The sequence below is a fragment of the Chenopodium album genome, chromosome 3 (genome assembly GCF_948465745.1).
Source record: "Chenopodium album chromosome 3, dcCheAlbu1.1, whole genome shotgun sequence".
Lineage (NCBI taxonomy): Eukaryota > Viridiplantae > Streptophyta > Magnoliopsida > Caryophyllales > Amaranthaceae > Chenopodium > Chenopodium album.
The window spans coordinates 78,887,573-78,912,256 of NC_137836.1; the positions used below are offsets into that span (position 1 = coordinate 78,887,573).

Genomic DNA, 24,684 nt, shown 5'->3' on the forward strand with positions numbered 1-24,684 from the left:
TAAAGTAATTATATGTCTAATAAAATGAGATGTTTTGAACATACAATTAATTGAAGCAATTATTTGTCTAATAAAATTAGACGTTTTGAACATCAATTAATTGAAATAATTATATGTCAAATAATTTGTAGAAAATATCTTTTATGTGTATCTTTTAAATAAGTAGACATGAATCGATCTCTAAACTATGTTATATTACTCGTATTGTAATATAGGGGTGTGCATAAACAGGATCGAACCTGAAACGACCGAAATCGAACCTGATTCGGACTTGTAGATTTAGGTCCAGTCCCGTTCCTTGAAATTCAAGGATTCTGGGTCCGGTCCGAATCAGGTCGCAACATAGGCATATGATCGTTTGGAAGAGGTTGAAGGAATTATTGTGAGATGAACAATAACTAAGAGATGTCTATTATTGGCAAAACACGGAGTTATTAAAATGGTAATTAGCCCAATTTAGACATGAGTCAACCAAATAAGGTTATGTTAAAAGGAGCCTTTTTTTTCACTTTTTTTTTTTTTTTTTTTTTTTTTTTTTTTTTTTTTTTTGGAGAAAGATGGTAATTCAATTGCACAATATTTTGCTAATTGCTATAGAGCAGCCTTTTGACATTGATAGTCAAGTTATCAATCCAAGTAAAAGAAGATGCCCAAGTTTCTCATCATGAGAAACAAATTTTGTTTCTCACATGGCATTTTTGTTAATAAATTAACAACTTTATTCAACTGTGGAGCCCACAATAATGAAAAAGTTGTTGATTTATTCACAAAAATGCCCCCATGAAAAACAAATCTTGTTTCTCACCATGAGAAACAGGGAATTTCCCCAAGTAAAATACACATTTTTGACATTAATAGTCAAGTTGGACCAAATTATTGGATACAAAATTTGACTAAAGAAAGTCACAACTCTTTACAAAAATGTTGATCAACTAAATTAAGTGAGACTAAGTCACAAGATTAGCAACAGCCATTCCTAAATGATAGGAATACTTATTATCCAATTACAACGATTTCTAATAAGAGGTAAAAATGAACTTTTTCAGAACCTAAAACAAAGTTTGTAGCAAATTTGCCATCTATAAAGTATAAACTAATTTTTATTTTATTTATATTAATAATCAAGTTTTATGTATAATTTATTTATTTTATTTTATTTTATTTTATTTTTTAATTTCTTGGCTTTTAGCATGAACTTTTAAAAATAAAATCACCTCTAAAAAGTACTGTTTGCAATCATTTTCACAGTTGATGTGGATCATTATCCCCAAATTTCCATTCATCAGTCAAACCAATTCCTAATTACGAGAGATGTTACAAGACTTGCAACAAAAGAACAATGACGTCCCCTTAATTATAATTATTTTCTTATGTAAAGCAATGACTATTAATACATCATTATAAACTTTAAAATCAGCGCAACAAATTAAAAGTGACATGACTTCCCCTAATTTAAATTGAATTGGATAAATATTTTAATGCATATGCTGATGAAAGAACTATACTCCCACAAGCAAAAGCAACTGATTTTAGTTTTAGACAAGAGTAGGTCCAATGATATGGGAGGATAATTACAAGGCTTGTATAAAACTCACATTTTTTTTAATTTTTTTTTTTTAAAAAAATTTGTTTGAAAATTTCGATCTTATCAATATCATGCTAATTTAAACTAAGATAAAATATAATTTGAGGTAAGGATCTTTGTGTGTATAATAGATTACCATGCACATGCCTAAAATCATCCTATAGTTTGCTCCAATTCATCCCCAGCGATACCAAAATTAAACTTTCCATGTTGATGGAAGACAGGAATGTAATAATTGGAATTTGATTTTATTTTTATTATTTTAATATAGAAAAATATTATTCGTATTTAGGGCCTGTTCTCATTGACTGAAATGAGCTGAATTATTGAACTGAACTTATTAGAGCTGAGCTGAATTTATTAGAGCTGAACTGAAAATAATCGTATGAGAACAGACCCTTATACACAATGTTTAGAAATTAAGGTGTATATGTGTCGCTTCATAAGAAATCCACAAACGTATATATGTAGTAGTTAAAATGTTGGATATGAGAAAATAATAATCTTGATTCTCAAGAGATCATACCTAGTTATGGTGTCTTGCACAAAATACAGGGCAATATATTCTTACGAACATTGAAACGTCTAGCTGGTAAACTAAAGTATTACATTTAACAAAAGAATAAATCATTGTAAGAAAACTAAGAACCCTAGCTATGAGGCTATGAGGGTGCGGGGTTTTTCATCTTTTATTTAAGAAAACCACCAATCACCCATCTTATATACCAAGTAAATAAATTTGTTAAAATTGGTACGGAGTAAATAAAATCTATACATGATCAAATTGCAATCAACAAACTTGAATATTTGTGGTTTAAGCTTGTTGATCAACTTCACAATTAGAGGGAGCCACCTTACTCCCCTGTCCCATACTTAACAACCTCCTCAACGATCTCAACCTCGTCATCACCGGAGTTTTCGCCTCCTCCACTCGTGGTGGCGACGACAAGCAATCCTCACAAAACTCGCGACTTGGTATATCAATCACCATCTCATCCAATCTTGGCCTATTGACACCAGAAGAAGATGCTGATGAAGAGGCATCAGCAGCAGCATTTGCACCTTGTCCAAAAGCGCTAACTCGAGTTTCATCACCCCAAAACAGAACATTTGTAGGAAAATTAGGTGCATCTGCTGCCCTTGGAGTAGCAGAAGTCCCATCATCAGAATCCGAATTAGAATCCGACCAATACAAACCATCATCATCTTGCAACTCAAGATCATTATTAGCATCATCATTTGACGAATTACTAGTAGTAGAGATAACAGAATCCCTACAAAGTGGACATGTTGAATGAGATTGAAACCACATATCAATACACTCAACATGAAACCCATGATTACATTTAGGCAGAAGCCTAGCCTTCTCCCCTTCTGACACTTCACTTAAACAAACAGCACATTCTAATCCATCCTTAAAATCCTTGGGGTTGTACACCAGAATAGGCAACGACCGTAGCGCGGCAGGGTCTAAACCTCGGCGATGCGCAGGGACGGCTACAGCACGGCGCTGACCGGCTAATTGGCGGCGCCATGACACCACGTCAGGGTCTTCATTATTACGTGCCCAAAAACATTTGACATACATATGAAGGAAGAAACAAAGGGCTACTACAAAGAAGAGAACTATTACAGTTGCAATCATAATTTGTGTTGATATTGAAGTTGCTGCATATGCAGTTGCATCATTCGTTGAAGATGGTGACATTCCATCCATACCCACCATTTTTGACACTTTTTAGCTTGTAATAATTGATCAATTCTAGTGAAATACACAAAATTAACGTAAAATAATAGTAACCCAGATGAGATTTTGTAGAGAAGAATAAAACCCAAAAAGGAATTTTTGAATTTTATAAAATCCAAAGCACAAACCAGATTGAAAAAATTGTGAGAATTCCAGCAAAACCCATATAAAAAATTGTTTGAACTCAAATTAAGTACAAAAAAGTAATAATAAGGGGGCTTTATATGTGTTGAAATTTGCGAAAGTTTGGAGAGCAAGAAAAACAGAGGAAATTTCCCTGCAATAATTTTCAAATTTTTTCCAAGAAAAGGGAAAGTGAGAAGCAATTTAAATCAGGCTTATGAAATTGGGAATTTATATCATGTACTACGTATGATGTATAACAAAGCTATGATTTTGTAAAAGGGTCAAATTAACTGAATATTGGTGGACAAAGTGGAAACTAATATACATATGGCCAAATAGGCCAACTTTGAAAATAAATATTGAATTAGTCTTGTATTTTGACTAGAAACATAGAGGAGAAATTAATTGACATTTTGATGAATATGGAATGGTTAATTTAGAAGAACAAAATTAGAAGGTTCAATAAATTGAAAAGTCAACAAGAATAATAAAATTTAAATAAACAAATTGAGAATGACTTAAGCAAGTACTATAGTAATATACGGAGCTTCTTTAATCTTTAGCCATCATTGATCATTGATGGGTACATAGGCCGCCAATTAGTTGCGTTTTGTATTTTTTTTTTTTTTTTTGGGTACGTTTCTATATCATCTTTCATACTTTTTAGTGTTTATTATTATTAAATATCCTAGGTTAACCTAATTACTTGAATTAATTACTCCGTATGGAGTAGTTGCTAGGGCCTATTTTGTAGTTTTACTAGTTTAAATGATGCAATTTTTATTTAATTGCACACTTGCAATAGTGGCTTTTCGAGTGTGCATGTGTGTGCCATTGGACCAACTTGGGAGCTACCCTCATATCTTAATTAGACAATACAAGTTAATTAGACAGTATAGTATCATTAAACGTTCTTTAAACAATTTACAAAGTAGTAAATTTTGACCTAATAATAATGAAGCTCTAGGTACAATAAGAACATATTGCTTCGCAAAATTGACATGATGGACTTAAACTGTGATCAAAATTGGATGATTTGAAGTCCCAATCTAACATGTACCGCCAATATTAGATGATTAGAAACTAACCCGACCTAACTTGTACTCAAATTTATACAACATTTACATGAATTAATCTTAGACAACTTGCAACTTTCCTTACCTAGATAGGTATAATCTAATTGAATGGATCCGTTCTAAACGACCTATTTGTCCTAGTGATTTTTTTAATTTTTTTTTTCCTAATTTCCCCACTTAAGTTCTATTGAAAAAAAAAAAAATGTTTAACCTAGGAACACTAGGTCGATCTGATGAGCTCGATTTATTTTCATTAACATTGATAATTATTGGAGATCCCACAATTAATAATTCCAAATTGATAAAAGTATAAAGCACTCAAATATGGACAACTTGGTTTATACGGAGTATAATATGATGGTAGCACGATGTTTTAGACTGTGTTAGCCTTCACACCTTTATGAGCCATAAAGATGAAAAGAGCATACAAGTATTATTTCTTATATTATGGAGATTGGAGAAACTTGGTTCAAATTTACAATTTCTTGTTAAGCATGACATTTTTTATGCACATGCATGCCAAACATAGATAAGTCAAAGAAACTTACATATTCTAGAATGGAAGAAAAAGATTTTTTTAATTAAAAAAAAAAAAAAAATTGAACTATTTGGTAGGGGAAGACTTGGGGTGTTGATCTTGACCAGAACGGCTAAGGTGTGAGTCAACAGTTTCCTCAACTTCTTTCCTCTTCTCCTCTTTATCCTTTTTACCTTTCTTGATCTCCTTCTCCACTTCCACCTACAACGACAATTAGGCGGTCAGTATTTCCTTATTCAAATACCATAGATTTTCTAGTATGTTACTACTTATACAATAATAAAGGACCGATAATACGAAATATATATGAACGATACACTTTCTGTTGCTAAACAAATCATCTGTCCCGCTTTTTGTATATAAAAAGATGAATTAGAAAAGGAGAAAGTAACAAATTAATAAGGAGGTAATAACATACATTATCAATGTCATCTGTAGCAGGTAGATGAGTGCCATGGACCCCGGACCGATTGCTAGCTCTTCCCACCATCAATCTATGTTGTTGTTGTTGAGTCCTATTTTTCACAAAATCATAGCTAATCATAGTATTATTAGCAGGTCTTTTCTCTCTTAACATAAGAGCCAACATCATTGGTGACACAACCTTCATTTTTCTTTGTTCTAAGCTTTCAAAAACTAGTAAAATTACTTGGTATAATTTTTGAGAATTGCTAGAGAGTTCAACTTAAACTAGAGTGGAGCATGCACCTAGGTATAGTGAAAGAAGGTATAGAAAATGCTTGCTGTAAGACATGCATATAACCATAACTATACGTGTCTTCTTTTCTTTTCATTTCTTGACTATGATGTGGCTGTTTTTCCGGGCTCTCTCTTTATTCCCTCCATGTTATAATAGGTGTTATAGTTTGATTAAACGTGCATATTGAGACTAGAGATTAGGATTTTGATCAATAATTTTAAGGAGGTTTCATTTCAAAATTGTATGGCAATAGGAGGATTATGTAGCTCCTTAGCCTTAGATCATAATTGAAGTGTTTAGCTCTTTCTTCTTACATCAATGTAGAACACTTAGATCACATGCCGCTGTTAGAAAGTTACACTTCAACACCTATGAACCTATATATTTACTGGTGCACATTTCCTAACAAGTGAACACCTGAATAAAAAGTACATGATCATACATATTTAATCACACTAAATATTCTAATGAAAAAATAAATCTATAAAGTACCCAAACCTGCCAAAAGCATCCATTAAAAATATGTCCAAACTTACCAAAAATTAAGTATCCGGTTAGCAAAGAACTTTAGCATTCCGTATAAAAAAATAAGTTTAGCCAAAACAAGTTCGATTACAATGAATAACTTAAAATAAAGTAGATCAACCCATATCTTAAGTTGAAACAGGTAGGTTTAGATATATTAATTTTGAATCAAACTAACAAAACCTTAATTGATCATTAACATGATATGAAGTTATGAACTATCCAAGTTTGGAAAGAGAAGCATATTGATAACATGTCAATTCTCACAAGGTTGCACAAAATTGCCAATTTCATCGTGATCATAATTTGTCGATTTGAGGTCATGTATCTAATTCTTTTAACATTGATCCCTTTTTTTGTTTTTTAAAGTGATAAATAGTTTGTTTTGCTTTTACTTTCTTGCTTTCAAGTTTACAACACAAGTTTCACGTTGAAATCTAAATCAAGCTTACACAGTTGAAAAATTTGAAATCTAATTAAATCAATCTTAAATAACTAGTAGCATTTCATGTATTTATCGAACATTGATCGATCGAAATTCATACACCAAATATATGTCGTCTAATCTATTATGATGTGATTTTGTATTTTGGATAAACTTTAAAAAGTGTCAAATTGTATTATTTCATATAAATACTTTTCTTAAAAAAAATATGATGAAATTCATTATTATTCATTTTATATAATAAAAAAATACTTTACAATAGTCTAAATATATGATTTGATCAGATTAGATTAGATCAGATCGGATCAGATCATTTCTAAAATACACATAAACAATCCATCAATTAACCTATACTAAAAGTGAACCTAAAGTGACACTTGTCGTGATGTCATAAAAAAATTTCCCGCCTTTTTTTTCCTTCTATATTTTTTTTGCCAAATTTGAATGACTTCCAATTTTTAACCTACAATAATACTTACTTCCATTTTGACAACACATTTAATCCAATCACTCAATTACTTTTTTTATTATTATTTTTTTAACATATATTTTATATACTAAGAATCTTTTAGTTACAAATATAGTAACATAGATTAAAATTAAGGTATTGAAATACTTCGTGTATCATTATCCAAGATTATTATAATATTATTAATTTTTTTTCCTCCAACTTAAAATTTATTTAAATTAAAAATAGAAAAAAATATTTTGGTAGCATACTTTGTGTAAGTCTTAAAATTATATATGATGTTTATAAGAACAACAAAACAAAATTATTTTATTATATTATACTCCTCCGTTTTTTTTATATGTTATAATTGGATTTGTACATTTGTCGAGACACAATTTTAACCATCAATATCCTTAATTAAAGACTACTATTTTGTTACAAATTACATATTCTTTTTGGTAAATTTTTGTTAAATCAACATCATTATTTATAATTTTTGTTATAAAGTTTAATTATTACCGTGTATGGCACGGGACTTAACCTAGTAAGTTTACTAAACTCCTAAACATAATCTAAAGCTTAGATAGAGACACAAATGCGGGTGATGAAATCAATCTCGAGATTTTATAAAATTAGAAGATTAACTTTAAGCACATTTTTCTTTTTAAGAAAAAACTTTAACCACTTGATTTATTCCTTATTCTCGTGAATAATTAGGTGAATGGGCCAAGCAAGGCTATCGTTATGAAGTGTAGATTAACTGTCATCTTCTTCCTTTTCTTGTCGCACCGACGAATTTCACATGATTACTCGATTATGCTTCTTTCTTAATTCTTCACTCCAACTAAACCAAATCAAGCTTAACCACCACTCTCTCTCTATTCTCTATCTGTCGAGCAGATCTTTCACTCTAAATATAACTTCCCACCTGAAATTTCAATCTTAATCAAAAGTTCAAAACCCATCTTCTAATTTCCTACAAATTTCCAATTTGCATTGGATTCAATAAAAAATTGTAACACCCAGAAACAATTTTTCATTCCTTGAGCTATTTCTGCAACTGGGTATGTTTGAATTTGTGAAATTTTGTTGAATTTTTGTCGGGAATTTGTTAAAATCAATGATGAAAGAGCTTGAGAGAGAAGGTGATTCTTCAGGTGATGAGGAAGAGGATCGCCGGAACTTGATCCCTCAAAACGACGCCATCAAACCCACCTCAAATTCACACTCATTTTCCCCCTTTCATGTTGAAGATACTGGTTTTGTGTCTTCGATACGACGGCGTTTTAAGATGAACAGGAAGAGGTATCTTCTGGTGATTTTAATTCTTTTTTTAGTTGTGTTTCTATTTTTTTCGTTAGGTTTACATAATTCAAGTGTTTGGGATGTTAATTTGATTAAATCTCCTTCTGATCGAATGAGGGAATCGGAATTAAGGGCTTTGTATCTTTTGAAAGAGCAGCAATTAGGTTTAATTTCTTTGTTGAATAGTACATTGGGAACTTCATTAGGGTTTGGATTGAATTATAGTTCTAGTAATCATAATAATGCTTCTGGGTATTTGAATTTGAGTGAGATGCCTGTTGAGAAGTCTGTTTTTGAGGACTTGAAATCTAAAATTTTTGATGGGATTATGTTGAATAAGGAAATTCAAAAGGTGTTGTTGTCAACTCACAAAAATGGGAATGTTTCCGAATTGGGTGTTGGAAATGATGATATGGTAGAGGGAGGTGTTAATATTTGTGGCAAGGTGGATCAGAAGTTGTCTGAGAGGAAAACCATTGAGTGGAATCCAAGGTCGGATAAGTACTTGTTTGCTATTTGTTTGTCGGGGCAAATGTCGAATCATTTAATTTGCTTGGAGAAGCATATGTTTTTTGCAGCGCTTTTGGATCGAATTTTGGTTGTTCCGAGTCATAAGGTGGATTATGAGTTTAATCGGGTGTTGGATATTGAGCATATAAACAAGTGTCTTGGTAAGAAGGCTGTTGTCACGTATGAAGAGTTTTTGGAGGCAAAGAAGAAGGAATTACGTATTGATAGGTTCATTTGCTACTTCTCGCAGCCTCAAAAGTGTTATGTTGATGAAGAGCATGTGAAGAAATTGAAATCTCTGGGGTTATCCGTTCCTAAACTCGAGTCACCTTGGGAGGAAGATGTAAAGAAACCAAAGAAAAGAACAGTTGAAGACGTCAAAGCCAAATTTTCTTCTGATGAAGGGGTTATTGCAATTGGAGATGTTTTCTTTGCGGATGTGGAAAAGGACTGGGTGATGCAGCCAGGAGGTCCGATTGCCCATAATTGCAAAACTTTGATTGAACCCAGCCGACTTATAATGATCACTGCCCAGCGCTTTGTCCAAACCTTTTTAGGGAAGGACTTTGTTGCCCTTCATTTCCGGAGGCATGGCTGGTTAAAGTTTTGGTATGTTTTGTACCTTTTATTTACTTATTAACTTTATTTTAATCATATGCAGAAGGCAGAGGTTATTATACGTAAATTATTTGCCTCATTTTTAATCAGAGTATGCTTAGATGATAAGTGGTTACGTATTGTGTTATCTCTAAATCTTGTTGGATATGGATTAGTGTACCTGTTACCCCCTCCTTCCATTGCCAATCATCCCTTAAAAAGTAAAACACTTACTCTTATGAACTTGAAGCTTTGAAATTTAAGTAGCAAACTAATTCCTGTACCCTTTTCTGGTTCCAGAATCCAGGCTATACCCGACTTGGATACTTTTATTAGCTTGATTCTTACTTTCCTGCTCTGGGTTGTTTCCTTAGTGACTGAATGACGGGCTCGCTTGTTTTACCTTTACGACCAGAGATTGTTTTTATAACATTGTGCTGCATATCTTTGATTTAGAGAGTACAACTGCTTGAACATGTATGAATTGTTTTTAATTTGTCCGTGTAAGCAGTAACAGTCAAAAATTGGTTGTAACAGAGGATTTGTGGTGAAGTGTCATCTATTCATGTTTTTTATCATGCAAACATGAATAAACACTCCCTATTGATGCACCCATTCCTCCTGCTTGTTGGGTTTTATTTTAACTTCTGATGGCATGCTTGGATAGATAGTAACGAATTAAGGGTGTAGTAAGAGATAATTATGAGCACAAAAGAGAGTGGAAATGGTGGTATTCGAGGTAGGATCAAGGCAGTGATAAATTTATATCTTCAATTAAGATAATAGCTCTCACCACTCCCTATTAATGCACCCATTCCTCCTGCTTCAACCACCATAACTGACCACCTAAGTTCCTTTTTTTTTTTTTCTTTCTCCCTTTGAAGTTATGTACTCAATTCTAAACACTTGTAAGGCAAGTTGATTTTCTTAAATGTCATCAAGGTTAAGAGAGCACTGCAAGTGTTGAGAAATGATTGCTGAAGGTCAACAGGTCTGAAATAAAGCTCTTGTGGGATTGAAGGGATCTTTGTCTGAATGCACTCAAATTTGATTTACTATATAGAACTCACTCATTGATGGCCATTAGCCTTTGGCACTGTGGTTGTGCTTGCAATATACTTGATTATATTGTCTTTACTACATCTGATCTACTATTGCAACATATATGAACTTTTGGGACTAGTATGTCTGGTTCTATCCAATTTCTGATAATGTACTGCCAGTATTCGGCTTCGCTCAGCCTCTAACCTTATGTTTACTTGGGTTTTCAGCAATGCTAAGAATCCAAGCTGTTTTTTTTCTATTCCTCAAGCTGCAAGCTGTGTTGCACGGGTGGTAGCAAGGGCCAATACGCCAGTCATATATCTTTCCACAGATGCGGCAGATAGTGAAACAGGATTGCTTCAATCTCTGGTTGTGATTGATGGTAAGCCTGTACCTCTTGTTCAGCGGCCAGCTCGTAATTCAGCGGAAAAATGGGATGCCTTGCTGTACAGACATGGTCTTGCAGATGATTCCCAGGTGAGTTTATTTGTTCTTACCTGATCCTTATATTAAGGAATCCATATGGTATCTTTAACCTGCTATTATCCGTATCATTAGTTAAGTGTATTTTTTCCCCCTGTAATTAAACCAGTGTTTAAGGGCTTATAGGCATTATCAAGTTTTGGGGATTTACATGTTGGCTGTGCGTAATTGCCTATTTTGATCTGCTACCATTTTTGTGGAAAATTAACAAAGTTCTGACTTCTGAGGAAGGGGAGAAAATGGAATTAAAATGTGTGTGCTTAACTAAGGTTCTGCAAGTTTTCAGTGCTGTCAACTTGTTTCTGCTACCACCCATGCTTTGATCCTTTTTCCCATTCAATTGGGTATATATATATATATATATATATATATATATATATATATATATATATATATATATATATATATGCATTCTGTGAGTTTACTCATTTCTGCTACCAATGTAACTTTTGCATTTTATGTAACTTTTGCATTTTTTGGACTATGAAGGTAGAAGCCATGCTGGATAAAACGATATGTGCGATGTCTAGTGTGTTCATTGGATCATCGGGATCTACATTCACTGAAGATATACTGCGGCTAAGAAAGGGTTGGGGGACGTTGTCGGTTTGTGATGAGTACATCTGCCAAGGTGAAGCTCCAAACTTCATAGCAGAGGATGAATGAAATTGGAAGCAGGATGCCCATTAGTTACTAGATAATAGGATTGTGATGTTGGTTTTGAGTCTTTTTGACAAGCCATTGAAATGTAAGTGGTGTATGATAAAATAATGTAATTTGCTCGTCTCTTTATTCATTGATTCTATTTGTTCCACATTCTCATACATTTAAAATTTTTCCTTTTTCTATTTCAAAATGTTACAAATAAGCCTGTATATTCAGAATCGAAGCTCATAATTTGTAGCAACATATCTTCTACTTCCTTTGTTTATTTACTGCAACATATACTCATATAGGTTGAGTAATAATTTTTCAGTGGGAAAAAAGGAATAGAGAGAAAGGTAAAATACAAAATTGCTCATGTGATGTAAACATAAACTAAAGAATAAGGGTGGAAAATAACATTGTGAATAGAGATTTTTTTTGTTCTAAGATGAATTTTTATGACTAATTGCATATGGACAACTTTGATAAACAGACGATATTCTATATTTTTAAATAGTGCATTATTTGTAAAACTTCTCTAAGAGGCAAGTTGTATAATATTAAAAGAACGGAGGAAGTATAACATAGCAAGGAAGTATATTTCCAAGTTACTCCATTGTCTTCCCGCTCATCGGTTTCTACCGGTAAAAAGCCCCAATCTTTGTTTTTTGTGTACCTTTTCTATTTGTTTTGTTTGTTCTAAGTTTATTTTGTCTGTTTTAAGTTTATAATAATTTTAGGAGAAACGTTTCTCTCTCGAAGGAAAAGGGTTTTTCTTCTTCTTTAAGAGGATTTTTCTCTTTTTCTTCTCTCTTTTGTGGGAGGATTTGCTTTTTTGTTTGATGGATGGTTGTAGAGTTGTTTTATGGGCGGTAAAGATTTGTGCGAAATCGAAAAAGAGGTTAAATTTTCGATTACAACCAGATGAATCAGGCGAATTTTTCCACTCTTTTAACACTGACCGGGTAAGGCTCCCATAATTTGCAATACATTCAATTAATCAAGAAAATCGACGACACTAGTTCAAACTGACTTTGTGTTTCCATCAATTCACTTACCTACACACACCTAATTTTATAGGTTGGATACATTACCACAAAAATTAAATTAAATCATAAATAAAAATAAATCATATTGTGAAATTCGAATTAACATAAAAGTTAAATAGGATATATTGTATAATATTCCGTATTAGTTAAAACATTACTCCGTAATAAGAAAAACATCGAAAAGGATGGCATTATTATGTAGTGCATAAGACATGTTCAGAAATTGCAATTCAAAATTCTTCAACTTGTGTTTCTCTTCGGCTCGTGTGACATTGTAACTGAGTTTGTCTCCGGCTCGTTTGTAAAGTAGGTCAATAGTAGCATTAGGAGCCAAATCAATTCTCATTTGAGGCCAGTCCTTTTCAAGGGTTCTATAAACCACGATTTTATCACACGTGCAATCCTATTAAGGGTCTGTTCATATTTACTGAATTGAGCTGAACTGAACTGAGCTGAACTGATTGGAGCTGAACTGAACTGAAATGAACTGAACTGAACTGAACTGATTGGAGCTGAACTGAACTGAACTAAGCTGAAATGAATATTTTAAGAGAGAGGGAAATTAAGAGCTGAACTGAATTGAACTGAACTGATTGGAGCTGAACTGAACTGAACTGAACTGAACTGATTGGAGCTGAACTGAACTCAACTGAACTGAAAATAAGTAAATATGAACAGGCCCTAAGTCGTATTCTCTTGTCTTGTTGATTTTCTCAATTACTTCCTGTATCATCTGTAGTAACAACAACAATAGTAGTATCAAATTAAAGCCTTAATCCCAATAACCAAGGCACTATATATTAGTAAATAAAGTATCCACAAATTACTAATTTCTATCATTGTAAACAAATAAGTTTAATTTGTAACTTGGTTTTTATAATGACTGAGGAAAATTGGCGTAGAGTCGGGGTTCAATGACAATGATTCGAATTTGTTGTTAATTGTATGCGCGACACCATTAGAGGATAAAGCTACCATCTTCTGATGACCATCCATGCCTAATAATTGCTTTAGAAACAAGTATAATACCGAAACAAAGAGGACGAAATCAAATAATAAAAACTAATTGGCGTGAATAATACGAGTATGTAAATTATTTCTATCCATATTCATGGTGATACATATATACACTGCAAAATATTATCACATGTAAACTTTCCTAATCCTACCAAATAATTCCATAACTCATCATGAAATCTAATCAAACCTTTACATAAACTTATCATATCTCAACAAATTAATTAATACAAGGTACAACCCTAATCCAAATAATCTAATAACCTCGTATTATATACTCGTATTATGAAAACACTTGACTTATGAAAACCTAAAGAAAATATAACAAATTAACAAATTATTTAACAATTAAAAAATTAACAAATTAATTAATCAAATTAACATCCCAAACACTTGAATTATGAAAACCTAACGAAAAATATAGAAACACAACTAAAAAAGAATTAAAATCACTAGAAGATACCTCATTACAAATGTGCAACCAAACAAGACCGAGTATTCTAGTCTAAGATCAACTAATCATCGCATGCATGTACTTACATTACTATACTTACTATATACTCACTATTTCAACTCCTAATAACATTATCATCACTATACTTACTATATACTACTTACATCCATTAATCAATCAGTCATTACGTACTGCTAATATTTGAATTTGCGGAAATTTCATGACATGTCCCTGAGTAATTTTTTTATTCACCAAATACCCATCAAAACTTTCAAATTCACCAAATATTCCTGAGTTTAAAAAAATTTCACCAAATGCCCTTAATGACTAACGGCGGTTAACACCGTTAGTCATTAATGATTAATACGCCACGTGGCAGCCTCTAATTGGTTGTTGTAATATAAATAAATTAATTATTAAAAAAACTTTTAAATATATAAAAAAAAACTTTTAAAAAAATACCCCCACCACCCCCTAGACCCACCCCGCCCCACCACCAGCCCCCTGCCAGACGGCGCCGGAGGCGGCCGCCAGCTCCCAACCGGAACCGGCGCTGGTCGCCGGCGAGGCCAGCCTCCCCACCCTCGACACCACCTCCTCTACCCCCAGCCCCCTCTCCCTCCGTTTCCCCTCCCCTTAAACCCTTCCCCATCCCTCAAAACCCCCCCTCCTTCGCGGACGGCGTCCAAACCCCCTCCCCGGCGCCGGCGAACCTTTTTCGCCCCACCCCCCGCCATCCCCACCCCCTTTTCCCCCCTAAACCACCACTCAAAAAACCAAAAAACCCTTTAATCGAAAAAACCCCAAATCGAAATCTAGGGTTTCGATTTGGGGTTTTTTCGGTTTTTAGGGTGGTGGTTTAGGGGGGAAAGGGGGTGGGGATGGCGGGGGGTGGGGAGAAAGTGGTTTGCCGGCGTCGGGGAGGAGGTTTGGGCAGCGGTCGCGTAGGAAGGGGGGTGTTTTCGAGGTTGGGCAGGGGTTTAAGGGGAGGGGAAACGAATGAAGAAAGGGGCTGGGGGTAGGGGAGGGGGTGTCGGAGGGTGGGCGGGCTGCCCTCGCCGGCGAAAAGGGACCACCGGCGCAGGGGGAAGGGTGGGATCTGGCGGTGGTGGCTGGTGGTCGGCCGTTGGGGGTGGGGTGGGTCTTGGGTGGTTGGGGTATTTTTTTTAATTTTTTTTTTAATTTTTAAAGTTTTTTTTTAATAATTAATTAACTAATATTACAACAACCAATTAGAGGCTGCCACGTGGCGTATTAATCATTAATGACTAACGGTGGTCATTAAGGGCATTTGGTGAAATTTTTTTAAACTCAAGAGTATTTGGTGAATTTGAAAGTTTTGATGGGTATTTGGTGAATAAAAAAATTACTCGGGGGCATTTCATGAAATTTCCGTTGAATTTGATACCAATTGTGTTAATGGTTGGCGTCAACTTTCTAGTCATCTTGAGCAGAACCTTCCAATCATCATCTTTCAAAATTATGATTTCTTTGTTCGAATCATCAGTGAAAAAAAGAGTGAAAACTTCATATTCGACATCCAACTTTTTCTCAATAAGATCCTTCAAGTCACGAACTGACTTGCAACTTGTATTATATACTCGTATTATATAATCTAATAATTGCAACATGCAAATAATCTAATTATATAATACGAGTATATAATAAGAGTATATAATACGAGGTTATTAGATTATTTGGATTAGGGTTGTACCTCGTATTAATTAATTTGTTGAGATATGATAAGTTTATGTAAAGGTTTGATTAGATTTCATGATGAGTTATGGAATTATTTGTCATTGTGTAAGATTATGAAAGTTTACATGTGATATATTTTGCAGTCTATATATATATATCATCAAGAATATGGATACAAATAATTTACATACTTGTATTATTCACGTCAATTAGTTTTTATTATTTGATTTCGTCCTCTTTGTTTCGGTATTATACTTGTTTCTAAAGCAATTATTAGGCATGGATGGTTATCAGGAGAGGGTAGCTTTATCATCTAGTGGTGTCGCGCATACAATTAACCACAAATTCGAATCATTGTCATTGAACCCCGACTCTACGCCAATTTTCATCAGTCATTATAAAAATCAGGTAACAAATTAAACTTATTTGTTTACTATGATAGAAATTAGTAATTTGCGGATACTTTATTTACTTATATATAGACATATAGTGCCTTGGTTATTGGGATTAAGGCTTTAATTTGATACTACTATTGTTGTTGTTACTACAGATGATACAGGAAGTAATTGAGAAAATCAACAAGACAAGAGAATACGACTTAAAGGATTGCAAGTGTGATAAAATCGTGGTTTTATACAACCCTTGAAAAGGACTGGCCTCAAATGAGAATTGATTTGGCTCCTAATGTTACTATTGACCTACTTTACAAACGAGCCGGAGACAAACTTAGCTACCATTTAACACGAGCCGAAGAGAAACACAAGTTGAAGAATTTTGAATTACAGTTTCTGAACATGTCTTGTGCACCACATAATAATGCCATTCTTTTCGATGTTTTGCTTATAACAGAGTAATAACAAAGTAATGTTTAACTAAAACGGAATATTATACAATATATCCTATTTAAATTTTTTGTTAATTTGAATTTCACAATATGATTTTATTTAAGTTTGGTGGTATTATATTTATTTTGGATTGTTTTTATCTTTACCCATCAAGTTCTTTGAATGTCTAACGAGGATATGCTCTATTTGACACAGAGGTGTGTGTATGTAATTGATGGAAACACGAAGTCAGTTTGAACTAGTGTTGTCGATTTTCTTGATTAATTGAATGTATTGCAATTTGCAAATTATCATATTAACAATGGTTTTTCAATAGCAATAAATGCTCGGGTTAACAAAAATTTTTATATGTGGCTGGTCAGACCGGTGTAAGAACCATTATAAATGTTACTTCTTAGTGTTATAAGAGTTACTTGGCCAGTATTACAGGGTTACTTTGTCACGACCAATATTATAGGAATTACTCGGTTAGTATTCTCACGATATGATGGCCAAGCGCACAAGCTCTTGTGTTAAAGATATACTAGTATTAAATTTTTTTACGTAGTATTTTACGTAATTATATTTTACAAACTAAGGACACACCAAGCCAAGAGATAACATGTGACATTGCTGATGTGTCTATTACGGAGTAGTATATAATATTAGAGGTGATCAATGGGCGGGCTGGGCCAAGGTAAAAAAATTTGCCCATTTATTGGGCCGGGCCAAGTTTCGGGCCGAAAAATGTGTGCCCAAACCCGTCCAAACTAGGCGGGCCATGCGGGCTTTTCGGGTCAATTCGGGCTGGGAAAAAAAATCAACTAAATTGCATAAAATTGATTTCCTAAGCCTGCAATTTTTTTTTTAAAATCAGGCTGGAAAAAGTTGTCCAAAGCCCATCAAAAGTCGGGTTTTAATAATCAATATCTCTAATAAACTATAAAACATTGTAAATTATAAAAAATGGATATTAGTAAAATATACATTAGTAAGATTCAAATAATTCCAAGTGATCCTTATGTTTTATCATAGCTACAAATTACAAAACTTAGTCAATGTATAATCTATTTAAAAGTTAAACGGTGTCAATTAAAAAAACGGAGAAAGTATATTATTATTGATCAACAAAAGTCAATCTCAAAGACAAAGTAATAACAAAAAAGACCCATGAATACCAAACTTTTGTTCACACATTCCTTCTTCGCTCAACATACCAACTGACATACAACCCCCTTGGAAAGGATTATTAATAACAGGGCCAAGACTAGGGGTATGTAATTCATGCAGCCGAGCGAGCCGAGCCGAGCCAATTACTATCTCGTTCATGTTCAACCTCATTTAATCTACGCGAGCTCGAGCACAATCACAAGCTTTCAAGCGATCTCAAACATCTGTCCAAACTCGATTCACTTAGTAAACTATAGTGTTTGCGAACGGCTCGTGGACTACTTATTTATCAAACGAGTTGACAAATGAGCGTTTTTCATGAACGAACACAACTTAATTATAAACAAACTCTTCTAAATTTACTAAATTACTAAATGAGCTTTGTGATTCAGACTTTTGGAAATCTTAAAATTAGTATGATAATTAAATCCTAATTATAAATTTATATTCAAATTAACAATTATGAATACGTCAATAATTTTAAAAAAGTTATAAAATGAATTCATATCAAAATTTCATATAAAATCACCTTGCGTCTTTAAGATATCACATCTTATCACGTCAAATGAATAGCTCGTGAACCTAACTAAACAAGTAGTTAGTGAACATATTAGTGCGTTTACTATGTGGCTGGCCACACAGTGTGGTCGGCTGACACTCACACTAAAACACTGATTTGATCGGGTAACCCCCGACTAACCAAGTAACCCCTGATCGAGTAATTTAAAACCGATCGAGTAACCCCTAACTGGCCGATTAACCTCGACTAATCCCTGACCGAGTAACCCTGACGGTCAGCCACATATGAATTTAGTGTATATATATAACCCATGAAAGGAATGAAACATTAAGCCCACTAAGGGCCTGTTCACTTCACCTTAATATCACTTCAGTTCAATTCAACTCCAATCACTTGATTCACTTCAGTTCATAATTTCCAAATCCATAAAATATTCATTTCAACTCTATTCTGTTTAGTTCAGTTCAGCTCTAATCAGTTCAGTTCAGTTTATATGAACATGTCTTAACTCTTTAAATTTTCCTAAAGTCATAAACGTTAGGTGTAAAGCTTCAAACAACTCCATCCATTACTAAATATTTCTCATTATAATTTTGCACGTTTGTTAACGCATGTTTTTTTTGGGGATGTTAAATACCGCTGTTCAAATTTAATGCCACCGCCATCATTTCAATCAAATTGACAATCTTGTCCTTACTAACTGTTTTTTTCCCAGTTTCATGCTCTAACATTAGTCCATCAACCACCACCTTCTACACTGGACAGCCACAACGACGACAAACGTTGATGAGAAATGGATAGTGATCAAGGTGGCTCGACGGAAAAAGAACTGGGATCGACCAAAGCTCCACGGTAAACCGGTTTTGGGCTTTGGTTACCATGGTCAACCGGAGGCCAAAACCGGTTACCGTGGACGGTAACCGGAGGCCAAAACCGATTACCGTGGCAGAGGCCAAAACCAGTTATCGTCCACGGTAACCGGAGGTCAAAACCGGCTGGTGGAGCTCATTTTGAGGGTAATGATTCCTTCACCCCTCTCTTTTATATCACTACAACCTTAATTTATTCATAAACACCTTGTCTCCCTGCAGTAATAACTCTAATCAACTATAATTTACCTAGTTTGACTTTTATTATCCCTTAGGGCCTATTTTTATTGGATAAGCTGAACTTAATATTTTATAAAAGAAGGAAATTAAGATAAGAACAAAACTGAAGTGAAATTATTAAAGCTGAAATAAATTGAACTGAACTGAAAATAAGCTGAATATAACCTGCCTCATTCCAACTTCCAAGCGCCCCATGGTGGAAAACTCATTTCTAATTCTACAAATTTTAATTCGTTGGTTTAACCAAACAACACTTGATTCATCAATTCTTCAAAATCCCGCCGTTTTCTCTCTCTTTGTCATTCCTTCTTCATTTCTCTCACCTGAAAAAAATCCCCAAATTCCATGATTTCCATCCTTTTGTATTTCTAGGGTTTATTATCCTTCGTTAAACCCTCCCTTCTTTCTAAATCTTTAAACATTAATTTCAATTAAACAACAATGATGCGAGCTAGATTGGTAGTGTTTCCCGTAAAAGGGAGGAATTGGTGTTTTAGCAGATCAATGGATTCCTTAATTTCCGGCGATGCGTCAAATTTATCGTCTACGCCTACTACTGTTAGAGATCTTTGGAAGTCTCTCTCATCCTCTTCTCAACCTGCTACTGCTAATGCTGAGCTTCTTGTTGATTTTGTCTCACATAAGGTCTTTCTCTCTCCTCCCTCTTTTACATTACTGCAATTTTGTGGGTGTGATCTGGGGGTGATTGAGTCTGTTGTATACGATACACCCGTTGTATAAAAGTTTTTGCATTCTTGGTTTGATTGTTATTGGCTGACATTATAATCTTGAATAGGGGTTGTTGATTTTGGTAGCAATGATGTGTGGGTGCAAGATTGTTGTTGTAATGTTGGTAATTTCTGAATGTGGGTAATATCTTGGGAGATTAAGTATAAAATATGAATAATCGGGGCTATTTTTCATATGTTGATATATTTCCAATTTTGGTGTTTTGGATAGTCATTTTCTAATTGGAGTAATGATCAATTGTCATGGGGTGTTTGCTGCAAAGATTAGTTACCGCTTGCTCGATCGTTGAATGCAATCGTAATATGGTATTATGAAGCAATAGTGTGAACCTTTTTTCATATTGTGTAGGTATCTTGCGATGAACTTAGGATTAGATACTACTTCCCCATTTGTCATTTGTAGTTCCTAAGCTGCCATCTTTTCATATTGAAGCAGCAATTTCAGTTTGGTTTTGAGCTTCTAGTGGGTTGGTGGATGCCACTCATGCCCGATTCAGTTGGACGGGCACAAACTAAGAACAACCAGTTTGATACTTAGAACTAATGTCTCACATTTTCATTCGTTAAGATGTTGAGAAGTTGAATAAAAATGGGGCAAATTTGGGTACTATGGTCAGAATATTGTGCCACCTGTTTGATATGTTACATTGTTACCCATTTGATGTTCTCCATCTGTTTTCCCTTTCGATTTTTCTTATTTTTGTTTGTGTGCGCATAAATTTATGAGTGCAAAGCTAATTGCATGTGCCTTATTTTGATGTATTCCGTTCAATCAGTTAAGCATCTTTTTTTTTCTAAAGATGAATACAGCTTGGACGGGTTTGGAGAAGGCGCCGCAAGGGTCTTTCAAAAACAAGATTTATGGGTACTCTTAGATGTAAATTTTCTCTTTGCCTGCTGTGATTTACTGGACTTCCTATCATATTCCTTATTTTAAGCCTAAACTTTTATGCAGTGTCGGGTTATGGTTGCTTTCTCGGGTCAAGCCAAGCGAGCTCTTCTTGAAGTCTATATCTAAGGAAGTCACTGGAGTTGAAGTTACATATCCAACAAGGTTCCCTCTTCGCTTTCATGTTTGGACTTCTGTATTTGGCATTCCCTCATTTTCATAAGTTGTCATGAGACGTATTTAGTGTTGTTCTCAACTAGCTAACATTAGAGTGTTGTTTATTTGTCAGCGTGCTGCTGTGCTCATATACCAGCTATTCGACACTAATAACATAAACCAGATTTTTTACTCTTAAATTTTATCACATTGCACTCAGTTCCCATCTCTAATCAGTTGAAATACTAAATATATTTCCTATAGGAATATCAGTTATTTTCTATTTAGATTTTAATTTGTAGAATCACACCTGTTGTAAATTCTGAGTTTCCAATTATTATTTGTTTCTGATGATGCAGTTTAAATGCTAGACTTGTACGTCGAAGATTACGGCACATTGCCATGAGGTATTGAATATCTTTTTTTTTTCTTTTTTTTTTTTGGATCCCTTGGCATTATATATTAACCTAGAGAATAGTTGATATTTTTGCATTGTGAAACTAAGCGTGCATAGCTAGTTAATACGAAGTATATGAGAAGATAAGTAGGCTGTTTTGATGAATTTGCACTGTCGGACTTTTTTTGACTTTGTGAGTGCACCAGATTTTTTTGTTTAGTATTTTAAGTCAGTCTTATAATGCTGAAATAAGTGGTTAGCCGGTGGCCTCTCTCCTCTGCAAACATTCCTTAATAAAGTATTGCTTCTTCGAAGCGCATAGTTCTCAAACAATGATATGTCTGCTTATGTTGAGTGTGGGTATATGATCATAAATTCTAATCAATGCTTTATTACAGTGGTGGTGGTGGAGGATGTGGACCCTGGTGATCACCATGTTGGCTTGCCTTAGTCTAATTATTACTGAATGTTGATAGAATTCACTATTATGTATTTGAATGCCCACTTCCTTAGTTCTTTTCCCTAGCTGTCTGTATTTTCAAGGCAGTGAGTAATTTATTTATTGATGATACATTGGTATATATTTTTTTTCTTCAGTGGATCAATAATTCACAAAAAGTATTTGTATGGCTCTGCTGCATTGCTTCCAGTATCTTCTGTCTTCATGGTAATGATCTTGCCCATGAAATGTTGTTTTTTTCTTGACTTTTGGCAGTAGCCAAAACTGATATCATCTGGTCCTTGATGATCAGGTTCTACCTTTGCCCAACATCCCATTCTTTTGGCTGCTGTATCGCACATATTCCCACTGGCGTGCCTGGCAGGTGTGTGCTGTATTTTCATTATTTAACTTAGGTCGGGTCATGTTTTGTATTTTTATGGGTGATAGGAGTCTTGTAAACCTCTGTATGAATTTTTTTTATTTATTTTTTTTAGGATGAAAGTCTAATTTTTTTGTTAAAAATCACATTACCTTTTTCTTTAAAATGGTCAAATTGATGGTTGTTGGTCATTGATCATTCTGGTTTGCTCAAAAATTGGGTTGAGTGGTCTACTTTTTGTGCTTTCCAATTCCAACATGTGTTTCGAACAACTTTATAAATGCATAATGCTGCTACGTCTTAGCTAGTATTGAAATATAAGGATCTCCGTGTTATTGGAGTAACCTTTGTTAGAGATACAATGCTGAATATACATTATGTAAATATGTAGTAGTTGAAGTTGTTAGGTGCCTGCAGACCTTTATTGCAATTAATTAAATTTTACTGAGGTAGAGAGATTACTGTTGCTTGTCAAATTACTGAAAATTTTGGAAAAAAACTCATAAGTTACAATACTCCAGATTTTACACCAACCTTCACAGTTAATAAACATGCCAGACTCCTGCCTATCTTGCTACAGATGTTATATGTCTACAAAACCTACTATCCATTTTTTTGGCTCCCTTGGAAATCTAGGTGAAGGTTACCTCACTGGCTCACTACTACCTAGTATTTGCTACTTGAAAAGCTCAATGTGTGAAGAGAGATCATATATACAATTTTGGCTATTCAAAGCTCTTAGCAGTTCATGTTGTAGAAACATAATTTGCCATTGAAAGATATTCTTCCCTCTCATTGCTTTATTGAATTGCAACTACCTTGAGATTGAGCAAGAAGTTTTCGTATATTATACTGCTTCACCTGTATCAAGGTTGTGTTTCTGCTACGATACTAGTGATTTAAGCCACTCCCCCCACCGGTCCACCCCCCTGTAGATTTGATATACACTGGTTCTAGGGTCATATTCCACTTAATTCTGTTTATTTATGATTTAACCTTTTTTTTTTTTTTTTTTTTTTTTTTTGAAGATTTAACTTAGTAATGCTGGTCAAAATCTTATAGGGCAGTGAAAAGCTTCTTCAGCTTGTCTCAGATGGTTCAGATGGTCGGTGCAGTAACAAGAAAGAAAATAAAAGTCATAATTGCTCCCATGATGAAGCGACTGGGTTACGTTTGGTAAGAAACCTTTTTTTTTTTTTTTTTTCTTTTCCCTTATTGGTTGTTGAGTTTTTGCTGGGTGTAGCCTGCTGATAAACAGTCACCACTGCCACTTGAAATGTGTATGCTGGAATATATAGATTGAATAAATCGTAAAGTTCAATTTGTAAATTAAGCCAGGGGGATTGTTGTTTTTACTTTTAACAATTAGAGAAGCTAATAAAGTTTTTCAGTGATCATAACTTCCTCAAGTTTGATAAGATAATACTACGTAGTATAAATTAAAACCATGAAAGTTTTGGCCTGTCGTGCAAGTTGGCCAATAAAGAACCTTATTTTTGAAATGTATTTTCTATTACCCACTGAGGATGATTCTTCATATTTGGGTAGGTCTTGGAACCATCGAAGCGACTGGAAGAACTTGTTCGCCGTGGAAATCCAGGTGATGGCCTTAGCAGATGTGTCATGATAGATATTTGCAAGACTTTTGAGCTGAATCCGCAAGAGGTTCTCAGGTACCAGGAGTTGTAGCTGAATTGTTGGTTAGGATTAGGAGCATATCTGAAGAACTTTTCTTTGCAGTGATTAGATTTGCAATTTTGTAAGAAGAATCGTACCACATACAGATTGAGAATTTGTAGGCATTTGTAGAAACTTGTTTTCAGAGTTTCAATTGATAGAACTAATGATCCATGGGTTTCAAGTGAATACCAGATTACCAGTTATATAATTCTATGAATAGTTCTCTGCTAAAGGTTTAGGCATATTTACTTATTGCCTCTGTATTTCGCTTTCTCCTGCCCACTGATATATTCACAGCTTTGTCGATAGAAATTTTGCTCAGTGAGGGGTGTGTGTAGCAGACTCCCCAGCTTTGCCTATTTATTTTCCCCGAA

At 34.2% G+C, this 24,684-nt stretch overlaps 4 protein-coding genes across 4 annotated transcripts; 2 read left to right on the forward strand and 2 right to left on the reverse strand.

The window, feature by feature from the left end:
* Window positions 1-2,130: 2,130 nt before the first annotated feature.
* On the reverse strand, window positions 2,131-3,703 carry LOC145618177 (RING-H2 finger protein ATL60-like). Its single transcript, XM_081672967.1, has one exon. It carries the CDS (start codon window positions 3,309-3,311, stop codon window positions 2,400-2,402), a length of 912 nt encoding a protein of 303 aa, XP_081529093.1. The 5' UTR covers window positions 3,312-3,703; the 3' UTR covers window positions 2,131-2,399.
* Window positions 3,704-4,948: 1,245 nt separating this feature from the next.
* LOC145618187 (uncharacterized) lies at window positions 4,949-5,787 on the reverse strand. The gene is made up of 2 exons (XM_081672975.1): window positions 5,491-5,787; window positions 4,949-5,273 (listed from the first exon to the last, which is right to left on the reverse strand). The coding sequence occupies exons 1-2, from the start codon at window positions 5,680-5,682 to the stop codon at window positions 5,139-5,141; spliced, it is 327 nt and encodes a 108-aa protein (XP_081529101.1). The 5' UTR covers window positions 5,683-5,787; the 3' UTR covers window positions 4,949-5,138.
* A 2,143-nt stretch (window positions 5,788-7,930) lies between these two features.
* LOC145624357 (O-fucosyltransferase 36-like) lies at window positions 7,931-12,050 on the forward strand. Its single transcript, XM_081677375.1, has 3 exons — window positions 7,931-9,617; window positions 10,877-11,126; window positions 11,622-12,050. Exons 1-3 carry the CDS (start codon window positions 8,314-8,316, stop codon window positions 11,796-11,798), a joined length of 1,731 nt encoding a protein of 576 aa, XP_081533501.1. The 5' UTR covers window positions 7,931-8,313; the 3' UTR covers window positions 11,799-12,050.
* Window positions 12,051-19,863: 7,813 nt separating this feature from the next.
* On the forward strand, window positions 19,864-24,542 carry LOC145618211 (uncharacterized). Its single transcript, XM_081672992.1, has 8 exons — window positions 19,864-20,263; window positions 21,168-21,232; window positions 21,323-21,421; window positions 21,772-21,819; window positions 22,407-22,476; window positions 22,562-22,633; window positions 23,693-23,806; window positions 24,179-24,542. The coding sequence occupies exons 1-8, from the start codon at window positions 20,060-20,062 to the stop codon at window positions 24,317-24,319; spliced, it is 813 nt and encodes a 270-aa protein (XP_081529118.1). The 5' UTR covers window positions 19,864-20,059; the 3' UTR covers window positions 24,320-24,542.
* The last annotated feature ends 142 nt before the right edge of the window (window positions 24,543-24,684 follow it).